Raw genomic sequence first — 18126 nt, 5'->3', positions numbered from 1 at the left:
CCGACACTAAACACAGTGCATTATTACCTCCCTCAGCCCGATCGATCTCCAAACCTGAATACAGTCAAATTACTGGTAATTGAAATTAGGTCGTTGATGTGTGCCCAGTTTCAACTGCACTTGTCCTCATGTCGGCGTTGGGTGCTCACCCGCTCGGTCCCCAACTTTAACCTTTGCTCGTATTGGTCAGTGTAAATACAATCATGGCCAGTTCGCAATTATTACACAGGTAGAGCTGATATAAAGTGCCTCTCATGACTGCTGTAATGAGATTAGCCTCGCCTGGCAGTGTGTTGGTACTTAAAACGAGTCTGTTCCTGGAATCTGTTCTCACAAAGCATCCGTCTCTCCATCACGTATCTCCTTAAATCAGTTTATCATCTCGGTATTATCATTTATCATATATTCTTATCATACAAATGTAATTGTAAAAGTAGCGAAATATCAATTCCAACAGGGAAATACACAAGGGACATTAAAAGAGGACACTAGCCATTAGCACTGAAGGCCGACAGCTGTAGGAATCGGTAGAGATATCGAAATGTCCGCCCGGTATCCGGGGCTTAACCTGATGTTTGATTTGCCTTTGCATGTGTTTGTGACGGGTGTCACCGGTGGGGCGGGACATGTTAACGTTTTGGCGAACACCTGGTATCATAGCTATGTGATAGTGATTCATAAAATCGTGCTCATGATATGGTAGGAATCGTACAATGGATTCTGCTTTTAGCAGATGTTTCTAATGAATATGGAAATGGTTTTGTTGCTTTTATTTATATAAAAGAGAGTCTGAAATGCTTCCGTCTTCCCCAACGCTGCTCATCAAATAATATGATAATTGCTTGCGAAAGCGTTCATGGAAGCGCAACTACCGAAAACATAACAAAATAGATTATCGCCAGCCATGCTAGCGTACGTGATTATGCTAAGATTGATGCAAATTACGTCATACGTAATCATGGCTAAGTATGGTCGTATTGGTAAGTACATTGCAGTACGTGTCAGTTAGCGATGTACAGACAATGAAACGCTTGGTTGCATGTGGTTCTGTGGGTTGTACTGTAAACAGGTCACAAGTCAGGCGACTGCCCGGAGAGCGGAAGGTTCAGGGTTCGATCCCTGGCCGCGTCATACCAACAGACGTTCAAAGACGGTACTTGTTGTTACCCTGTCTGGCGCTCGGCTTTAAGGGGTTAAAAGTAGGATCCCCCCCCCCCCCCCCCCCCCCACACACACACACACACACACGTCGCTATATAAATGCAATAATCATGGACGCGACGTTAAACCCCATTACTGCTACATCCCATATGTCACCTAATATTACTGCTACATCCCAAATGTCGTCTTGTGTTACTGCTACATCCTAAATGTCGTCTTGTGTTACTGCTACATCCCATATGTCACCTAATGTTACTGCTACATCCCATATGTCACCTAATGTTACTGCTACATCCCCTATGTCACCTAATGTTACTGCTGGCCTGGTATGTCGTCTAATGTTACTGCTGGCCTGGTATGTCGTCTAATGTTACTGCTACATCCCCCATGTCGTCTAATGTTACTGCTACATCCCCCATGTCGTCTAATGTTACTGCTACATCCCCCATGTCGTCTAATGTTACTGCTACATCCCCCATGTCGTCTAATGTTACTGCCACATCCCCCATGTCGTCTAATGTTACTGCTACATCCCCCATGTCGTCTAATGTTACTGCTACATCCCCCATGTCGTCTAATGTTACTGCTACATCCCCCATGTCGTCTTATGTTACTGCTGGCCTGGTATGTCGTCTAATGTTACTGCTGGCCTGGTATGTCGTCTAATGTTACTGCTGGCCTGGTATGTCGTCTAATGTTACTGCTACATTCCCCATGTCGTCTAATGTTACTGCTACATTCCCCATGTCGTCTTATGTTACTGCTACATCCCCCATGTCGTCTAATGTTACTGCTACATCCCCCATGTCGTCTAATGTTACTGCTACATCCCCCATGTCGTCTAATGTTACTGCTACATCCCCCATGTCGTCTAATGTTACTGCTACATCCCCCATGTCGTCTAATGTTACTGCTACATCCCCCATGTCGTCTAATGTTACTGCTACATTCCCCATGTCGTCTTATGTTACTGCTACATCCCCCATGTCGTCTAATGTTACTGCTACATCCCCCATGTCGTCTAATGTTACTGCTGGCCTGGTATGTCGTCTAATGTTACTGCTGGCCTGGTATGTCGTCTAATGTTATGCTACATTCCCCATGTCGTCTAATGTTACTGCTACATCCCCCATGTCGTCTAATGTTACTGCTACATCCCCCATGTCGTCTAATGTTACTGCTACATCCCCCATGTCGTCTAATGTTACTGCCACATTCCCCATGTCGTCTAATGTTACTGCTACATTCCCCATGTCGTCTAATGTTACTGCTGGCCTGGTATGTCGTCTAATGTTATGCTACATTCCCCATGTCGTCTAATGTTACTGCTACATCCCCCATGTCGTCTAATGTTACTGCTACATCCCCCATGTCGTCTAATGTTACTGCTGGCCTGGTATGTCGTCTAATGTTATGCTACATTCCCCATGTCGTCTAATGTTACTGCTACATCCCCCATGTCGTCTAATGTTACTGCTACATTCCCCATGTCGTCTAATGTTACTGCTACATCCCCCATGTCGTCTAATGTTACTGCTACATCCCCCATGTCGTCTAATGTTACTGCTACATTCCCCATGTCGTCTAATGTTACTGCTACATCCCCCATGTCGTCTAATGTTACTGCTACATCCCCCATGTCGTCTAATGTTACTGCTACATCCCCCATGTCGTCTAATGTTACTGCTACATTCCCCATGTCGTCTAATGTTACTGCTACATCCCCCATGTCGTCTAATGTTACTGCTACATTCCCCATGTCGTCTAATGTTACTGCTACATCCCCCATGTCGTCTAATGTTACTGCTACATCCCCCATGTCGTCTAATGTTACTGCTACATTCCCCATGTCGTCTAATGTTACTGCTACATTCCCCATGTCGTCTAATGTTACTGCTGGCCTGGTATGTCGTCTAATGTTACTGCCACATCCCCCATGTCGTCTAATGTTACTGCTACATCCCCCATGTCGTCTAATGTTACTGCTACATTCCCCATGTCGTCTAATGTTACTGCTACATCCCCCATGTCGTCTAATGTTACTGCTGGCCTGGTATGTCGTCTAATGTTACTGCCACATCCCCCATGTCGTCTAATGTTACTGCTACATCCCCCATGTCGTCTAATGTTACTGCTACATTCCCCATGTCGTCTAATGTTACTGCTACATCCCCCATGTCGTCTAATGTTACTGCTACATCCCCCATGTCGTCTAATGTTACTGCTACATTCCCCATGTCGTCTAATGTTACTGCTACATCCCCCATGTCGTCTAATGTTACTGCTGGCCTGGTATGTCGTCTAATGTTACTGCCACATCCCCCATGTCGTCTAATGTTACTGCTACATCCCCCATGTCGTCTAATGTTACTGCTACATTCCCCATGTCGTCTAATGTTACTGCCACATCCCCCATGTCGTCTAATGTTACTGCTACATCCCCCATGTCGTCTAATGTTACTGCTACATCCCCCATGTCGTCTAATGTTACTGCTACATTCCCCATGTCGTCTAATGTTACTGCTACATCCCCCATGTCGTCTAATGTTACTGCTACATCCCCCATGTCGTCTAATGTTACTGCTACATTCCCCATGTCGTCTAATGTTACTGCTACATCCCCCATGTCGTCTAATGTTACTGCTACATCCCCCATGTCGTCTAATGTTACTGCTGGCCTGGTATGTCGTCTAATGTTACTGCTACATCCCCCATGTCGTCTAATGTTACTGCTACATCCCCCATGTCGTCTAATGTTACTGCTACATCCCCCATGTCGTCTAATGTTACTGCTACATCCCCCATGTCGTCTAATGTTACTGCTACATTCCCCATGTCGTCTAATGTTACTGCTACATCCCCCATGTCGTCTAATGTTACTGCTACATTCCCCATGTCGTCTAATGTTACTGCTACATCCCCCATGTCGTCTAATGTTACTGCTACATCCCCCATGTCGTCTAATGTTACTGCTACATCCCCCATGTCGTCTAATGTTACTGCTACATCCCCCATGTCGTCTAATGTTACTGCTACATTCCCCATGTCGTCTAATGTTACTGCTACATCCCCCATGTCGTCTAATGTTACTGCTGGCCTGGTATGTCGTCTAATGTTACTGCCACATCCCCCATGTCGTCTAATGTTACTGCTACATCCCCCATGTCGTCTAATGTTACTGCTACATTCCCCATGTCGTCTAATGTTACTGCTGGCCTGGTATGTCGTCTAATGTTATGCTACATTCCCCATGTCGTCTAATGTTACTGCCACATCCCCCATGTCGTCTAATGTTACTGCTACATTCCCCATGTCGTCTAATGTTACTGCTACATCCCCCATGTCGTCTAATGTTACTGCCACATCCCCCATGTCGTCTAATGTTACTGCTACATTCCCCATGTCGTCTAATGTTACTGCCACATCCCCCATGTCGTCTAATGTTACTGCTACATCCCCCATGTCGTCTTATGTTACTGCTACATCGCCCATGTCGTCTAATGTTACTGCTACATCCCCCATGTCGTCTAATGTTACTGCTACATCGCCCATGTCGTCTAATGTTACTGCTACATCTCCCATGTCGTCTAATGTTACTGCTACATTCCCCATGTCGTCTAATGTTACTGCTACATCCCCCATGTCGTCTAATGTTACTGCTACATTCCCCATGTCGTCTAATGTTACTGCTACATCCCCCATGTCGTCTAATGTTACTGCTGGCCTGGTATGTCGTCTAATGTTATGCTACATTCCCCATGTCGTCTAATGTTACTGCCACATCCCCCATGTCGTCTAATGTTACTGCTACATCCCCCATGTCGTCTAATGTTACTGCCACATCCCCCATGTCGTCTAATGTTACTGCTACATTCCCCATGTCGTCTAATGTTACTGCTACATTCCCCATGTCGTCTAATGTTACTGCTACATTCCCCATGTCGTCTAATGTTACTGCCACATCCCCCATGTCGTCTAATGTTACTGCCACATTCCCCATGTCGTCTAATGTTACTGCTACATCCCCCATGTCGTCTAATGTTACTGCTACATCCCCCATGTCGTCTAATGTTACTGCCACATCCCCCATGTCGTCTAATGTTACTGCTACATCCCCCATGTCGTCTAATGTTACTGCCACATCCCCCATGTCGTCTAATGTTACTGCTACATCCCCCATGTCGTCTAATGTTACTGCTACATCCCCCATGTCGTCTAATGTTACTGCTACATCCCCCATGTCGTCTAATGTTACTGCTACATCCCCCATGTCGTCTAATGTAACTGCTACATCCCCCATGTCGTCTAATGTTACTGCTACATTCCCCATGTCGTCTAATGTTATGCCACATCCCATATGTCGTCTAATGTTACTGCTACATCCCCCATGTCGTCTAAATGTTACTGCTACATCCCCCATGTCGTCTAATGTTACTGCTACATCCCCCATGTCGTCTAATGTTACTGCTACATCCCCCATGTCGTCTAATGTTACTGCTACATTCCCCATGTCGTCTAATGTTACTGCTACATCCCCCATGTCGTCTAATGTAACTGCTACATCCCCCATGTCGTCTAATGTTACTGCTACATTCCCCATGTCGTCTAATGTTATGCCACATCCCATATGTCGTCTAATGTTACTGCTACATCCCCCATGTCGTCTAAATGTTACTGCTACATCCCCCATGTCGTCTAATGTTACTGCTACATCCCCCATGTCGTCTAATGTTACTGCTGGCCTGGTATGTCGTCTAATGTTACTGCTACATTCCCCATGTCGTCTAATGTTACTGCTACATCCCCCATGTCGTCTAATGTTAGTGCTACATCCCCCATGTCGTCTAATGTTACTGCTACATCCCCCATGTCGTCTAATGTTACTGCCACATCCCCCATGTCGTCTAATGTTACTGCTACATCCCCCATGTCGTCTAATGTTACTGCTGGCCTGGTATGTCGTCTAATGTTACTGCTACATCCCCCATGTCGTCTAATGTTACTGCCACATCCCCCATGTCGTCTAATGTTACTGCTACATCCCCCATGTCGTCTAATGTAACTGCTACATCCCCCATGTCGTCTAATGTTACTGCTACATTCCCCATGTCGTCTAATGTTATGCCACATCCCATATGTCGTCTAATGTTACTGCTACATCCCCCATGTCGTCTAAATGTTACTGCTACATCCCCCATGTCGTCTAATGTTACTGCTACATTCCCCATGTCGTCTAATGTTACTGCTACATCCCCCATGTCGTCTAATGTTACTGCCACATCCCCCATGTCGTCTAATGTTACTGCTACATCCCCCATGTCGTCTAATGTTACTGCTACATCCCCCATGTCGTCTAATGTTACTGCTACATTCCCCATGTCGTCTAATGTTACTGCTACATCCCCCATGTCGTCTAATGTTACTGCCACATCCCCCATGTCGTCTAATGTTACTGCTGGCCTGGTATGTCGTCTAATGTTACTGCTACATCCCCCATGTCGTCTAATGTTACTGCTACATCCCCCATGTCGTCTAATGTTACTGCTGGCCTGGTATGTCGTCTAATGTTACTGCTACATCCCCCATGTCGTCTAATGTTACTGCCACATCCCCCATGTCGTCTAATGTTACTGCCACATCCCCCATGTCGTCTAATGTTACTGCTACATCCCCCATGTCGTCTAATGTAACTGCTACATCCCCCATGTCGTCTAATGTTACTGCTACATTCCCCATGTCGTCTAATGTTATGCCACATCCCATATGTCGTCTAATGTTACTGCTACATCCCCCATGTCGTCTAAATGTTACTGCTACATCCCCCATGTCGTCTAATGTTACTGCTACATTCCCCATGTCGTCTAATGTTACTGCTACATCCCCCATGTCGTCTAATGTTACTGCCACATCCCCCATGTCGTCTAATGTTACTGCTACATCCCCCATGTCGTCTAATGTTACTGCTACATCCCCCATGTCGTCTAATGTTACTGCTACATTCCCCATGTCGTCTAATGTTACTGCTACATCCCCCATGTCGTCTAATGTTACTGCTACATCCCCCATGTCGTCTAATGTTACTGCTACATCCCCCATGTCGTCTAATGTTATGCCACATCCCCCATGTCGTCTAATGTTACTGCTACATTCCCCATGTCGTCTAATGTTAGTGCTACATCCCATATGTCGTCTAATGTTACTGCTACATCCCCCATGTCGTCTAAATGTTACTGCTACATCCCCCATGTCGTCTAATGTTACTGCTACATCCCCCATGTCGTCTAATGTTACTGCTACATCCCCCATGTCGTCTAATGTTACTGCTACATTCCCCATGTCGTCTAATGTTACTGCTACATTCCCCATGTCGTCTAATGTTACTGCTACATTCCCCATGTCGTCTAATGTTACTGCTGGCCTGGTATGTCGTCTAATGTTACTGCTACATTCCCCATGTCGTCTAATGTTACTGCTACATCCCCCATGTCGTCTAATGTTACTGCTACATCCCCCATGTCGTCTAATGTTACTGCTACATTCCCCATGTCGTCTAATGTTACTGCTACATTCCCCATGTCGTCTAATGTTACTGCTACATTCCCCATGTCGTCTAATGTTACTGCTGGCCTGGTATGTCGTCTTATGTTACTGCTGGCCTGGTATGTCGTCTAATGTTACTGCTACATCCCCCATGTCGTCTAATGTTACTGCTACATCCCCCATGTCGTCTAAATGTTACTGCTACATCCCCCATGTCGTCTAATGTTACTGCTACATCCCCTATGTCGTCTAATGTTACTGCTGGCCTGGTATGTCGTCTAATGTTACTGCTACATCCCCCATGTCGTCTAATGTTACTGCCACATCCCCCATGTCGTCTAATGTTACTGCTGGCCTGGTATGTCGTCTAATGTTACTGCTACATTCCCCATGTCGTCTTATGTTACTGCTACATCCCCCATGTCGTCTAATGTTACTGCTACATCCCCCATGTCGTCTAATGTTACTGCTACATTCCCCATGTCGTCTAATGTTACTGCTACATCCCCCATGTCGTCTAATGTTACTGCCACATCCCCCATGTCGTCTAATGTTACTGCTACATCCCCCATGTCGTCTAATGTTACTGCCACATCCCCCATGTCGTCTAATGTTACTGCTACATCCCCCATGTCGTCTAATGTTACTGCTACATTCCCCATGTCGTCTAATGTTACTGCTACATCCCCCATGTCGTCTAATGTTACTGCCACATCCCCCATGTCGTCTAATGTTACTGCTACATCCCCCATGTCGTCTAATGTTACTGCTACATTCCCCATGTCGTCTAATGTTATGCCACATCCCCCATGTCGTCTAATGTTAGTGCTACATCCCCCATGTCGTCTAATGTTACTGCTACATCCCCCATGTCGTCTAATGTTACTGCTACATCCCCCATGTCGTCTAAATGTTACTGCTACATCTCCCATGTCGTCTAATGTTACTGCTACATCCCCCATGTCGTCTAATGTTACTGCTACATTCCCCATGTCGTCTAATGTTACTGCTACATTCCCCATGTCGTCTAATGTTACTGCTACATCCCCCATGTCGTCTAATGTTACTGCTACATCCCCTATGTCGTCTAATGTTACTGCTGGCCTGGTATGTCGTCTAATGTTACTGCTGGCCTGGTATGTCGTCTAATGTTACTGCTGGCCTGGTATGTCGTCTAATGTTACTGCTGGCCTGGTATGTCGTCTAATGTTACTGCTGGCCTGGTATGTCGTCTAATGTTACTGCTGGCCTGGTATGTCGTCTAATGTTACTGCTGGCCTGGTATGTCGTCTAATGTTACTGCTGGCCTGGTGTCGCTTAATGCCATTGCTAATGTAAGGGCTGAGGCAGGCTCCGTCTGTTATCGCCCAGATCTTGCAAGCTGATGATAATTACGTATCGGCTGCTGTATTACTGGCGTCTAATTTGTTCGCATATCGACCGTTCCTCCTATAGTCGTTAGGAAAGCTGTTTGAATAGCTCAAAGTGATGATTAGGTGGGGAAAGCTTCACACGTGCGTGAGATTTATATATCTTATGAAATTTATTTTTTTTATTCATAAGCACATTTTTTTGAGAGCGAATAATCCGAATTTGTTTCAGTTACAAACTGCACGATTTATTCTTAGCTGACTTGATGCAGCTAGTTTGTATATACATACACCCATCAACCCATAGAAAAGATCGATTTAACCAGGATTTTGAAGGTATTTCGGGCTCTATCGATACCTAGTGTCCAGTCCATATGTTTGTCTTCAGACCCAGTCTTCAGAGATCAGATGGTTACTGGAATACTGGACTATATATGCAGAAAACGAGTTATAGCTGTGATAACCCGAGTTGTGACATATCATATGTGGAAGAAGTATAATTATACATTGAATTTAATAATTGGGCAACTTAGGTCTCCCTCCGCCCAAGAGTGCAGCTCATCAAGACAAGGGAGGTCACTCTAACTATTGTCACATCTCTTCCAACGGTAGATCTCACATTGCGCCCAATTCTTTGAAGCGACGTATAAATACGTCAATACATCGACCAGAAGTGCATGGGAAAGTAATGGATACAACTTGCACATGTTCAGCAACTATTACCATACAATAACATGATAAAAGCAGATTACACATGCTCCATATCACAGAGACAATTAAAATCGATTTTTCATTTATGTACAAATGTTGCATATCTGCTATATCTCTGTACAGAACATTGCCATGGCTGGTCGGCAGGTGATACCGTCAAGCTGTTCTGACGTATGTGGTTTTGACGTCTTTGAGAGTGACCCGATTTCATTGCGCGACATCAACAGATGTGTATAATATTAACTGAGGCTAAATGTCACGGAATTCGTGTTTTACGAGTTATTAATTGTACAGGAGTTCTAATATGTAGACATGGTGAATGTGTGTCAATGCTCTGTTTGGTAAAGTGAACCATATATGCGAGTTCCACTGAGGCAGACGTCATATTTGATCGACGAAGCAAGGAAAGCTCTCGTTCATACACCTGCTCCAACGGCATCATGCTCAACACGCCAGGTATGTGGACTAGTTCCTTTCAAACATGTCTGTAACAGTACATGAACTCACATACCGCATATCTTAGGTACCTATGTAGTTGTTTTAGTCCAATCCAATTGGGGGAGTATTCGTTATTTCTTATTTCTAATTTGAATTACGAATTTCACGCGACATGTTTTATTCTGTTGTATTACCAAATAAACAGCGCAATGTCGGATTGCATGTCGAGTTGGAAATTATACCATATTATGGTGGGTGAGTATGGTTTTACGCCGATTTTAGCAATATTCCAGCAATATCACGGCGGGGGACACCAGAAATGGGCTTCCCACATTGTACCCATGTCGGGAATCGAACCCGGGTCTTCCGCGTGACGAGCGAATGCTTTTACCACTTGGCTACCCGACCGCCCTATACCATATTCTGTCACGGAACCCACATATAATAATCCTGTATTGATGGGTTTATTTTTTCTTTCCATGTTAAACAATACTGATGCTAATAATATGCCAAGAGTATACTTAATAGAATGACATATCTGATTATCCCTGGTTATCAGGCATTGAGTAGTATATATGTACATATGAATATGGCAATGTATGCCCATGTATGTGCCTATACATACCTATGTGTATATGACCACGCTACGCCATATATATGGCAATGTTTTCCCTTGTAATATGCAGATGTTTACTTTCGCATATGGCAGTGTTGTGCACTGTAGCCTTACGGGTAGATAGCTATGCCATGGCTACCCCGTACCTTGAATGTCCAGCCTTACCGGTAGATAGCTATGCCATGGCTACTCCATACCCTGAATGTTCAGCTTTACGGGTAGATAGCTATGCCATGGCTACCCCGTACCCTGAATGTTCAGCCTTACGGGTAGATAGCTATGCCATGGCTACCCCGTACCCTGAATGTTCAGACTTACGGGTAGATAGCTATAACATGGCTACCCCGTACCCTGAATGTTCAGCCTTACGGGTAGATAGCTATGCCATGGCTACTCCATGTCCTGAATGTTCAACCTTACGGGTAGAAAGCTATAACATGGCTACCCCGTACCCTGAATGTTCAGCCTTACGGGTAGATAGCTATGCCATGACTACTCCATATCCTGAATGTTCAACTTTACGGGTAGAAAGCTATGCCATGGCTACCCCGTACCCTGAATGTTCAGTCTTACGGGTCGATAGCTATACCATGGCTACCCCATACCCTGAATGTTCAGTCTTACGGGTAGATAGCTATACCATGGCTACCCCATACCCTCAATGTTCAGTCTTACGGGTAGATAGCTATACCATGGCTACCCCATACCCTAAATGTTCAGCCTTACGGGTAGATAGCCATGATATGGCTACCCCATACCCTGAATGTTCAGCCTTACGGGTAGATAGCCAGGATATGGCTACCCCGTACCCTGAATGTTCAGCCTTACGGGTAGATAGCTATGATATGGCTACCCCGTACCCTAAAAGTTCAGCCTTACGGGTAGAGAACTATGCCATGGCTACTCCATACCCTGAATGTTCGGCGTAATAGGAAGATATACCTAAAAGCTACTATGAACCCTGAATGTTCAGTCCAACGGGTAGATATAACTAGGCTACCCCGAGAGATGAACTAACGGAAGGTAAACGAGGACTGATTGACAGGAAGATTTGTCTCATTATCCAACTGCCATAATATGACCGTTACATGTATTTGTCGTGCATGCTTTCACTGCAGTTATTTGTGCAATTCAACAGTATTCGGAGATTTACCAAAATTGATACTAAAAAAACACGCCCCACATGAAAATGTACGGAATCGCATTTGTGTTATCACTTTGCTCAACAAACAGCTTTACTCTTGAAATGCTAATGCTTATTTTCACCTGGGTTGACTCGGTCGGTTCTCTTGAGAGGTACGAGTAGCCGCGCGATTCCCGGCCAGCGTTGTACACCTCGCGACACACAGGGGAGCAGCTTGAGCACATCGTGGTTGTGCCATGTGACACCGTGCGGACTAAACTTAGCCGGCAACTGTTACACTCTGCCGTCCCGCGTGTTATTCCACACGCTGATGACGTCACACACACACGACAGAGGATTGGAATCGACACAGTATCTGAGGCGTAAACTGGACAAATAGAGCACGGCAATGAGCTTATAGTCCGTGGTCTTGCAGACTGTACGAGGAGAGCAGACTGATCGCTGGTGAGTGCATTCCTATAGCTCGGTAGTTGCAGCCCCGACAGCCTGCAGCGATGCATTATGTAACGCCAGAGATTTCCATTACATTAATTAACTTATTTTGGTGTAGAATATAGCAATTTCTTTTTTTCTTCTTGTTATTTCGCATCTGTCATTTTTCGTACGATGGTATTTTCTACTGTGCTGTGATTTGATTCGGATTGATTTACGTCGGGAACATTGGGTAATTTGCAATACGTTTCGGCATTAGAGACATAGGGAGACTGCATCTGTTTTCGATCTGCTGTCATGTTTTACTTTATGCACAAGTGTGAACTGTTTTCACAAATGTTAAAGAAAACGAAATTATTGCATCTGCAGGAGAACAGTATACCAGGTAATTTCACGGTGGTGGAATATATAGTATGTTTACCAGTAATAAGAGACATTTTCCAATGCGCTGTCAGCTCGGAGTCCATTCAGATTCGATCCGTATGAAACCTTTCCTTGTGGAAATAAATACAGCGCGTGTTCATTCCATGCGCATCTAATGGAAATCGTGGGTGTCATCCACACAACGCGTCAAGTACATGGCACTTGCTTCGATCAGAGAAATGCATCGTATTTGACAATATCTAAGTGGGATACAAAGTAGATGCGGTATTGCTGGTGCGACTGCTTGCAATATGCATTCATTCACTCATGTGTCGACACGGGTGTTATTTACGCTATAAACTTACGCTTATATTCAATGACCTGTCCGAGGAATACTTTGAAATTGGGTCCATGACGTCACTTCAACGTATGCATGTAACGTGTTTTTCTACTAGGCGTTTCCTAAGACGAGTATTTTATTTCTTCCAATAGTGATAGATGTTCCGAATAGAGTAAACACATGGACATTGTGTAAACACGTGGACATAGGGTAAACATGGGTGAACACATTGGCATGGGATAAACACATGGACATAGGGTAAACACATGGGTGAACACATTGACATGGGATAAACACGTGGACATAGGGTAAACACATGGGTGAACACATTGACATGGGATAAACACATGGACATAGGGTAAACACATGGGTGAACACATTGACATGGGATAAACACATGGACATAGGGTAAACACATGGGTGAACACATTGACATGGGATAAACACGTGGACATAGGGTAAACACATGGGTGAACACATTGGCATGGGATAAACACATGGACATAGGGTAAACACATGGGTGAACACATTGACATGGGATAAATACATGGACATTGTGTAAACACATGGACATAGGGTAAACACATGGGTGAACACATTGACATGGGATAAACACGTGGACATAGGGTAAACACATGGGTGAACACATTGGCATGGGATAAACACATGGACATAGGGTAAACACATGGGTGAACACATTGACATGGGATAAACACATGGACATAGGGTAAACACATGGACATAGGGTAAACACATGGGTGAACACATTGGCATGGGATAAACACATGGACATAGGGTAAACACATGGATGAACACATTGACATGGGATAAACACGTGGACATAGGGTAAACACATGGACATAGGGTAAACACATGGACATAGGGTAAACACATGGGTGAACACATTGACATGGGATAAACACATGGACATAGGGTAAACACATTGGTGAACACATTGGCATGGGATAAACACATGGACATAGGGTAAACACATGGATGAACACATTGGCATGGGATAAACACATGGACATAGGGTAAACACATGGGTGAACACATTGGCATGGGATAAACACATGGACATAGGGTAAACACATGGGTGAACACATTGAGATGGGATAAACACGTGGACATAGGGTAAACACATGGGTGAACACATTGACATGGGATAAACACGTGGACATAGGGTAAACACATGGGTGAACACATTGGCATGGGATAAACACATGGACATAGGGTAAACACATGGGTGAACACATTGACATGGGATAAACACGTGGACATAGGGTAAACACATGGACATAGGGTAAACACATGGACATAGGGTAAACACATGGGTGAACACATTGACATGGGATAAACACGTGGACATAGGGTAAACACATGGACATAGGGTAAATAAATGGACATTGTGTAAACACATGGACATAGGGTAAACACATGGGTGAACACATTGGCATGGGATAAATACATGGACATGGGATGAACACATGGATATAGGGTTAACACATGGGTGAACACATGGACATGGGATAAATACATGGACATGGGATGAACACATGGACATAGGGTTAACACATGGGTGAACACATTGACATGGGATAAACACATTGACATGGGATGAACACATGGACATAGGGTAAACACATGGGTGAACACATTGACATGGGATAAACACATTGACATGGGGTGAACACATAGACATGGGGTAAAAACATGGACATGGGGTGAACACATAGACATGGGGTAAACACATGGACATAGGATGGACATGGGGTCAACACATGGATATGGGGTAATCACATGGACATTGGGGGAACACATTGACATGGGGTGAACACATGGACATAAGGTAAACACATGGACATAAGGTAAACTCATGGGCATGGGTGAACACATTGACATGGGGTAAACACATGGACATAAGGTAAACACATGGGTGAACACATGGACATGAGGTAAACACATGGACAAGGGTAATGACATGGACATTTGGGGAACACATGGACATGGGGTGAACACATGGACATAAGGTAAACACATGGACATGGGGTGAACACATGGACATAGGGTAAACACATGGTCCATTCGCTGGGGTGGTAAACATAGGAAACTATTTAGGCCCATTCATTGGTATGGTAAACGAAGGAAACTATGTATGTCTATTCACTTGTATGGTAAACACAGGTATTTGGTTATGTACATTCACTGGTATGGGGAACATGTTAAATTACAACGTTAATGCCTATTCGCTGGTATGTTAAAGTTATGTACGAATGAACATGCAATGCATGTATAGCCCTTGGTCATAAAACCTTGACAATTGCATTGGTTCATATATATATATATGTCATACATACATCAAACTAGCGTCTTCACTAGCGACTTCACGTAAGTAAATTATATATTAACTACCCCATCAATCATCCCCCATCCCACCCGGCTGTTGAGTTGCTAGCCTAGTTCACCTTGATGTTGTGACAGCTGACTCAGCGTTAGTCAATCACCCGGTTCTACCCGTGGGGTGGCCACGACGCCAGGGCCATTCACATTGCACGTTTTTCATTGCTCTCTGGTCAAGAGTTAACTTCGAATGTTGTTTACGGTGCCTTATGACGTCAATCCAGATCAGGGGCGTGCTGTACAATGCAGTCTGGGTGCCCATTTTACTGACACTTTAGTCTATCGCTTGGGTTACGCACTCGCTCAGTATGTTTATTGAAAAGGGAAAACATAGTTCTATCTCTGAGCCTACTAATACAGGGACGAACAATAGCTAGCATAGCCCTCTCTCGGAGTCCCCCTGCATTAATGTTGTAAGAGATCTAACCAATATTGTGTTGAATTATTCGGTTGTACAAATAGAATAATTTTGCGATCGTCAGTCTGGATCATGGCATAAACATGAGTGCCTGGCGGTTGTGTTTTGAAGGCTGATTATGACACGCTTCAATCCCGGGATATTCTCTATGAAGCTTCAGCGAACTGTTAGGCGGGCATCTATTGCGGACTGATACATGGACAGCTGTAGCGAACTGATACACGTACAGTTATAGCGAACTGATACACGGACAGCTATAGCGAACTGATACACGGACAGCTGTAGCGAACTGATACATGGACAGCTGTAGCGAACTGATACACGGACAGCTATAGCGAACTGATACACGGACAGCTATAGCGAACTGATACACAGGCAGTTAAAGTATTACAGCGCACTAATAAACTGGCATCTATAGTGACATATGAACTGATAGACGGGCATCTATAGTGACATAGGAACTAATAAACGGGCGTCTATAGTGTCATGTGAACTAATAAACAGGCATCTATAGTGCCATGTAAACTGATAAACGGGCATCTATAGTGACATGTGAACTGATAAACAGTCATCTATAGTGACATGGGAACTAATAAACGGGCGTCTATAGTGTCATGTGAACTGATAGACGCGCATCTATAGTGCCATGTGAACTGATAGACGAGCATCTATAGTGACATCTGAACTAATAAACGGGCGTCTATAGTGTCATGTGGACTGATAAACGGGCATCTATAGTGCCATGTGAACTGATAGACGAGCATCTATAGTGACATCTGAACTAATAAACGGGCGTCTATAGTGTCATGTGGACTGATAAACGGGCATCTATAGTGCCATGTGAACTGATAGACAGGCATCTAAGGTGACATGTGAACTGATAGACGGGCATCTATATATATGGTGTCATGTGAACTGATAAACGGGCACCTATGGTGTCATGTGAACTGATAGATGGGCATCTGTTCTATACTATACTACTAATACTAATAATAATAATCATAGGCTTATTTTTATTGCGCTATATTGACGCAACAGGGACATGCTACCCGTGAAAATCCGGGTCAGAATAGGTCTTCAGCAACCCATGCTTGCCGTAAAACGCGACAATGCTTGTCGTAAGAGGCGACTATCGGGATCGGTAGGTCAGGTTCGTTGACTTGGTTGATGCATGTCATCGTAACGTGGTTGCGTGGATGGATGCTCATCATGTCAATCACTGGATTGTCTGGTCCAGACTCGATTATTTACAGACCGCCGTCGTATAGCTGGAAGATTGCTGAGACACCCACCCGATATTTACCCACCCGACATTCACTCACCCGACACCCCTTTTAATTTCGACCTTGACTTGCCCCAAACGGCTGCCGCAACCTGACATGGTTGAACAACTACAGGGTGTAGGAGCGTCACGGATATTTGCTTTGAACCTCGCTGTTATTGTTGAGAGGTGCAGGTGACGAGAAGGAAGGGGGGACAACTCGCATCTTGACACGCTTGGCCTGTTTTCTTCAGTAACGCGCGCGGGTTTCCTGTATGATAACAAACGGCAGCAGTCTTCCACCAGATTCATTCCCTCGTCAGTCAGTAACTTTTAATGTAGGACACAATTTTTCATCGTTAGAAGAGACACCTGAACGTCAGCACTTGAGTATCGGATATCACACCTGCAACATGAGCGCGTTGCTGAGCCAGGTAAGACGAATGTAAATGTACATTTTGTGTTTGTAAACAATGCCAAAGTGTAAACAAGCATGTGGATTCCGTGTGTGTGATATGATAAACAGTGGATATTTATTAAACCCTGATTTCCCAATCTACATTGGCAACGTAGTGCGAAGTGTATGCAATGGTTAGAGCACAGTCAATACTCACAATGTTATGCATGGGCATCGCGCATGAACGGGCTCGTTCCCATTGAAAGTCAATTATGTAACAGCGGTCAGCCTATGAGTAAGGGAAGCCTAAATTAACGCAGGTCAGAGACATTTATCCTTGAAACCCAGCGCGGTGTAGTAATTCACAGGAGCGTTGTTTAGAGGTGCATGAATCTATGATACAGCTACAGAATAGGCCAGGTAAGAATATCGACATCACTTTGATGATAGATAACGCAGCAAAATGTTTGTGCAAAGGAATCTCAATGATCGGAAACAGAGTGGACATGTTGTCATTTAAATATGGCGACGTCCT

General features: G+C 44.5%; 1 protein-coding gene across 9 annotated transcripts in view; it reads left to right on the top strand.

Annotated features, from left to right (window-relative positions):
• Positions 1-18126, top strand: part of LOC124114595 (calmodulin-A-like) — a 208107-nt gene that overhangs the window by 70991 nt on the left and 118990 nt on the right. Inside the window, exon 1 of one of the 9 annotated variants that reach the window (XM_046475246.2) lies at positions 10125-10238. The exons of 5 other annotated variants lie outside the window; for them this stretch is intronic. In XM_046475246.2, coding sequence (XP_046331202.1) covers positions 10140-10238 — 99 coding nt within the window. In that variant the 5' untranslated portion in view covers positions 10125-10139. Of the gene's footprint in view, positions 1-10124; positions 10239-12225; positions 12425-17453; positions 17629-17989; positions 18012-18126 lie in introns of those variants that run through there. 3 more of the 9 variants (XM_048393183.1, XM_046475245.2, XM_048393188.1) reach the window with 3 other exon arrangements.

The sequence above is a fragment of the Haliotis rufescens genome, unplaced genomic scaffold, assembly GCF_023055435.1.
Source record: "Haliotis rufescens isolate VD_foot unplaced genomic scaffold, xgHalRufe1.0.p SCAF_1, whole genome shotgun sequence".
Lineage (NCBI taxonomy): Eukaryota > Metazoa > Mollusca > Gastropoda > Lepetellida > Haliotidae > Haliotis > Haliotis rufescens.
This window is presented reverse-complemented; position numbering and strand designations above follow the sequence as displayed.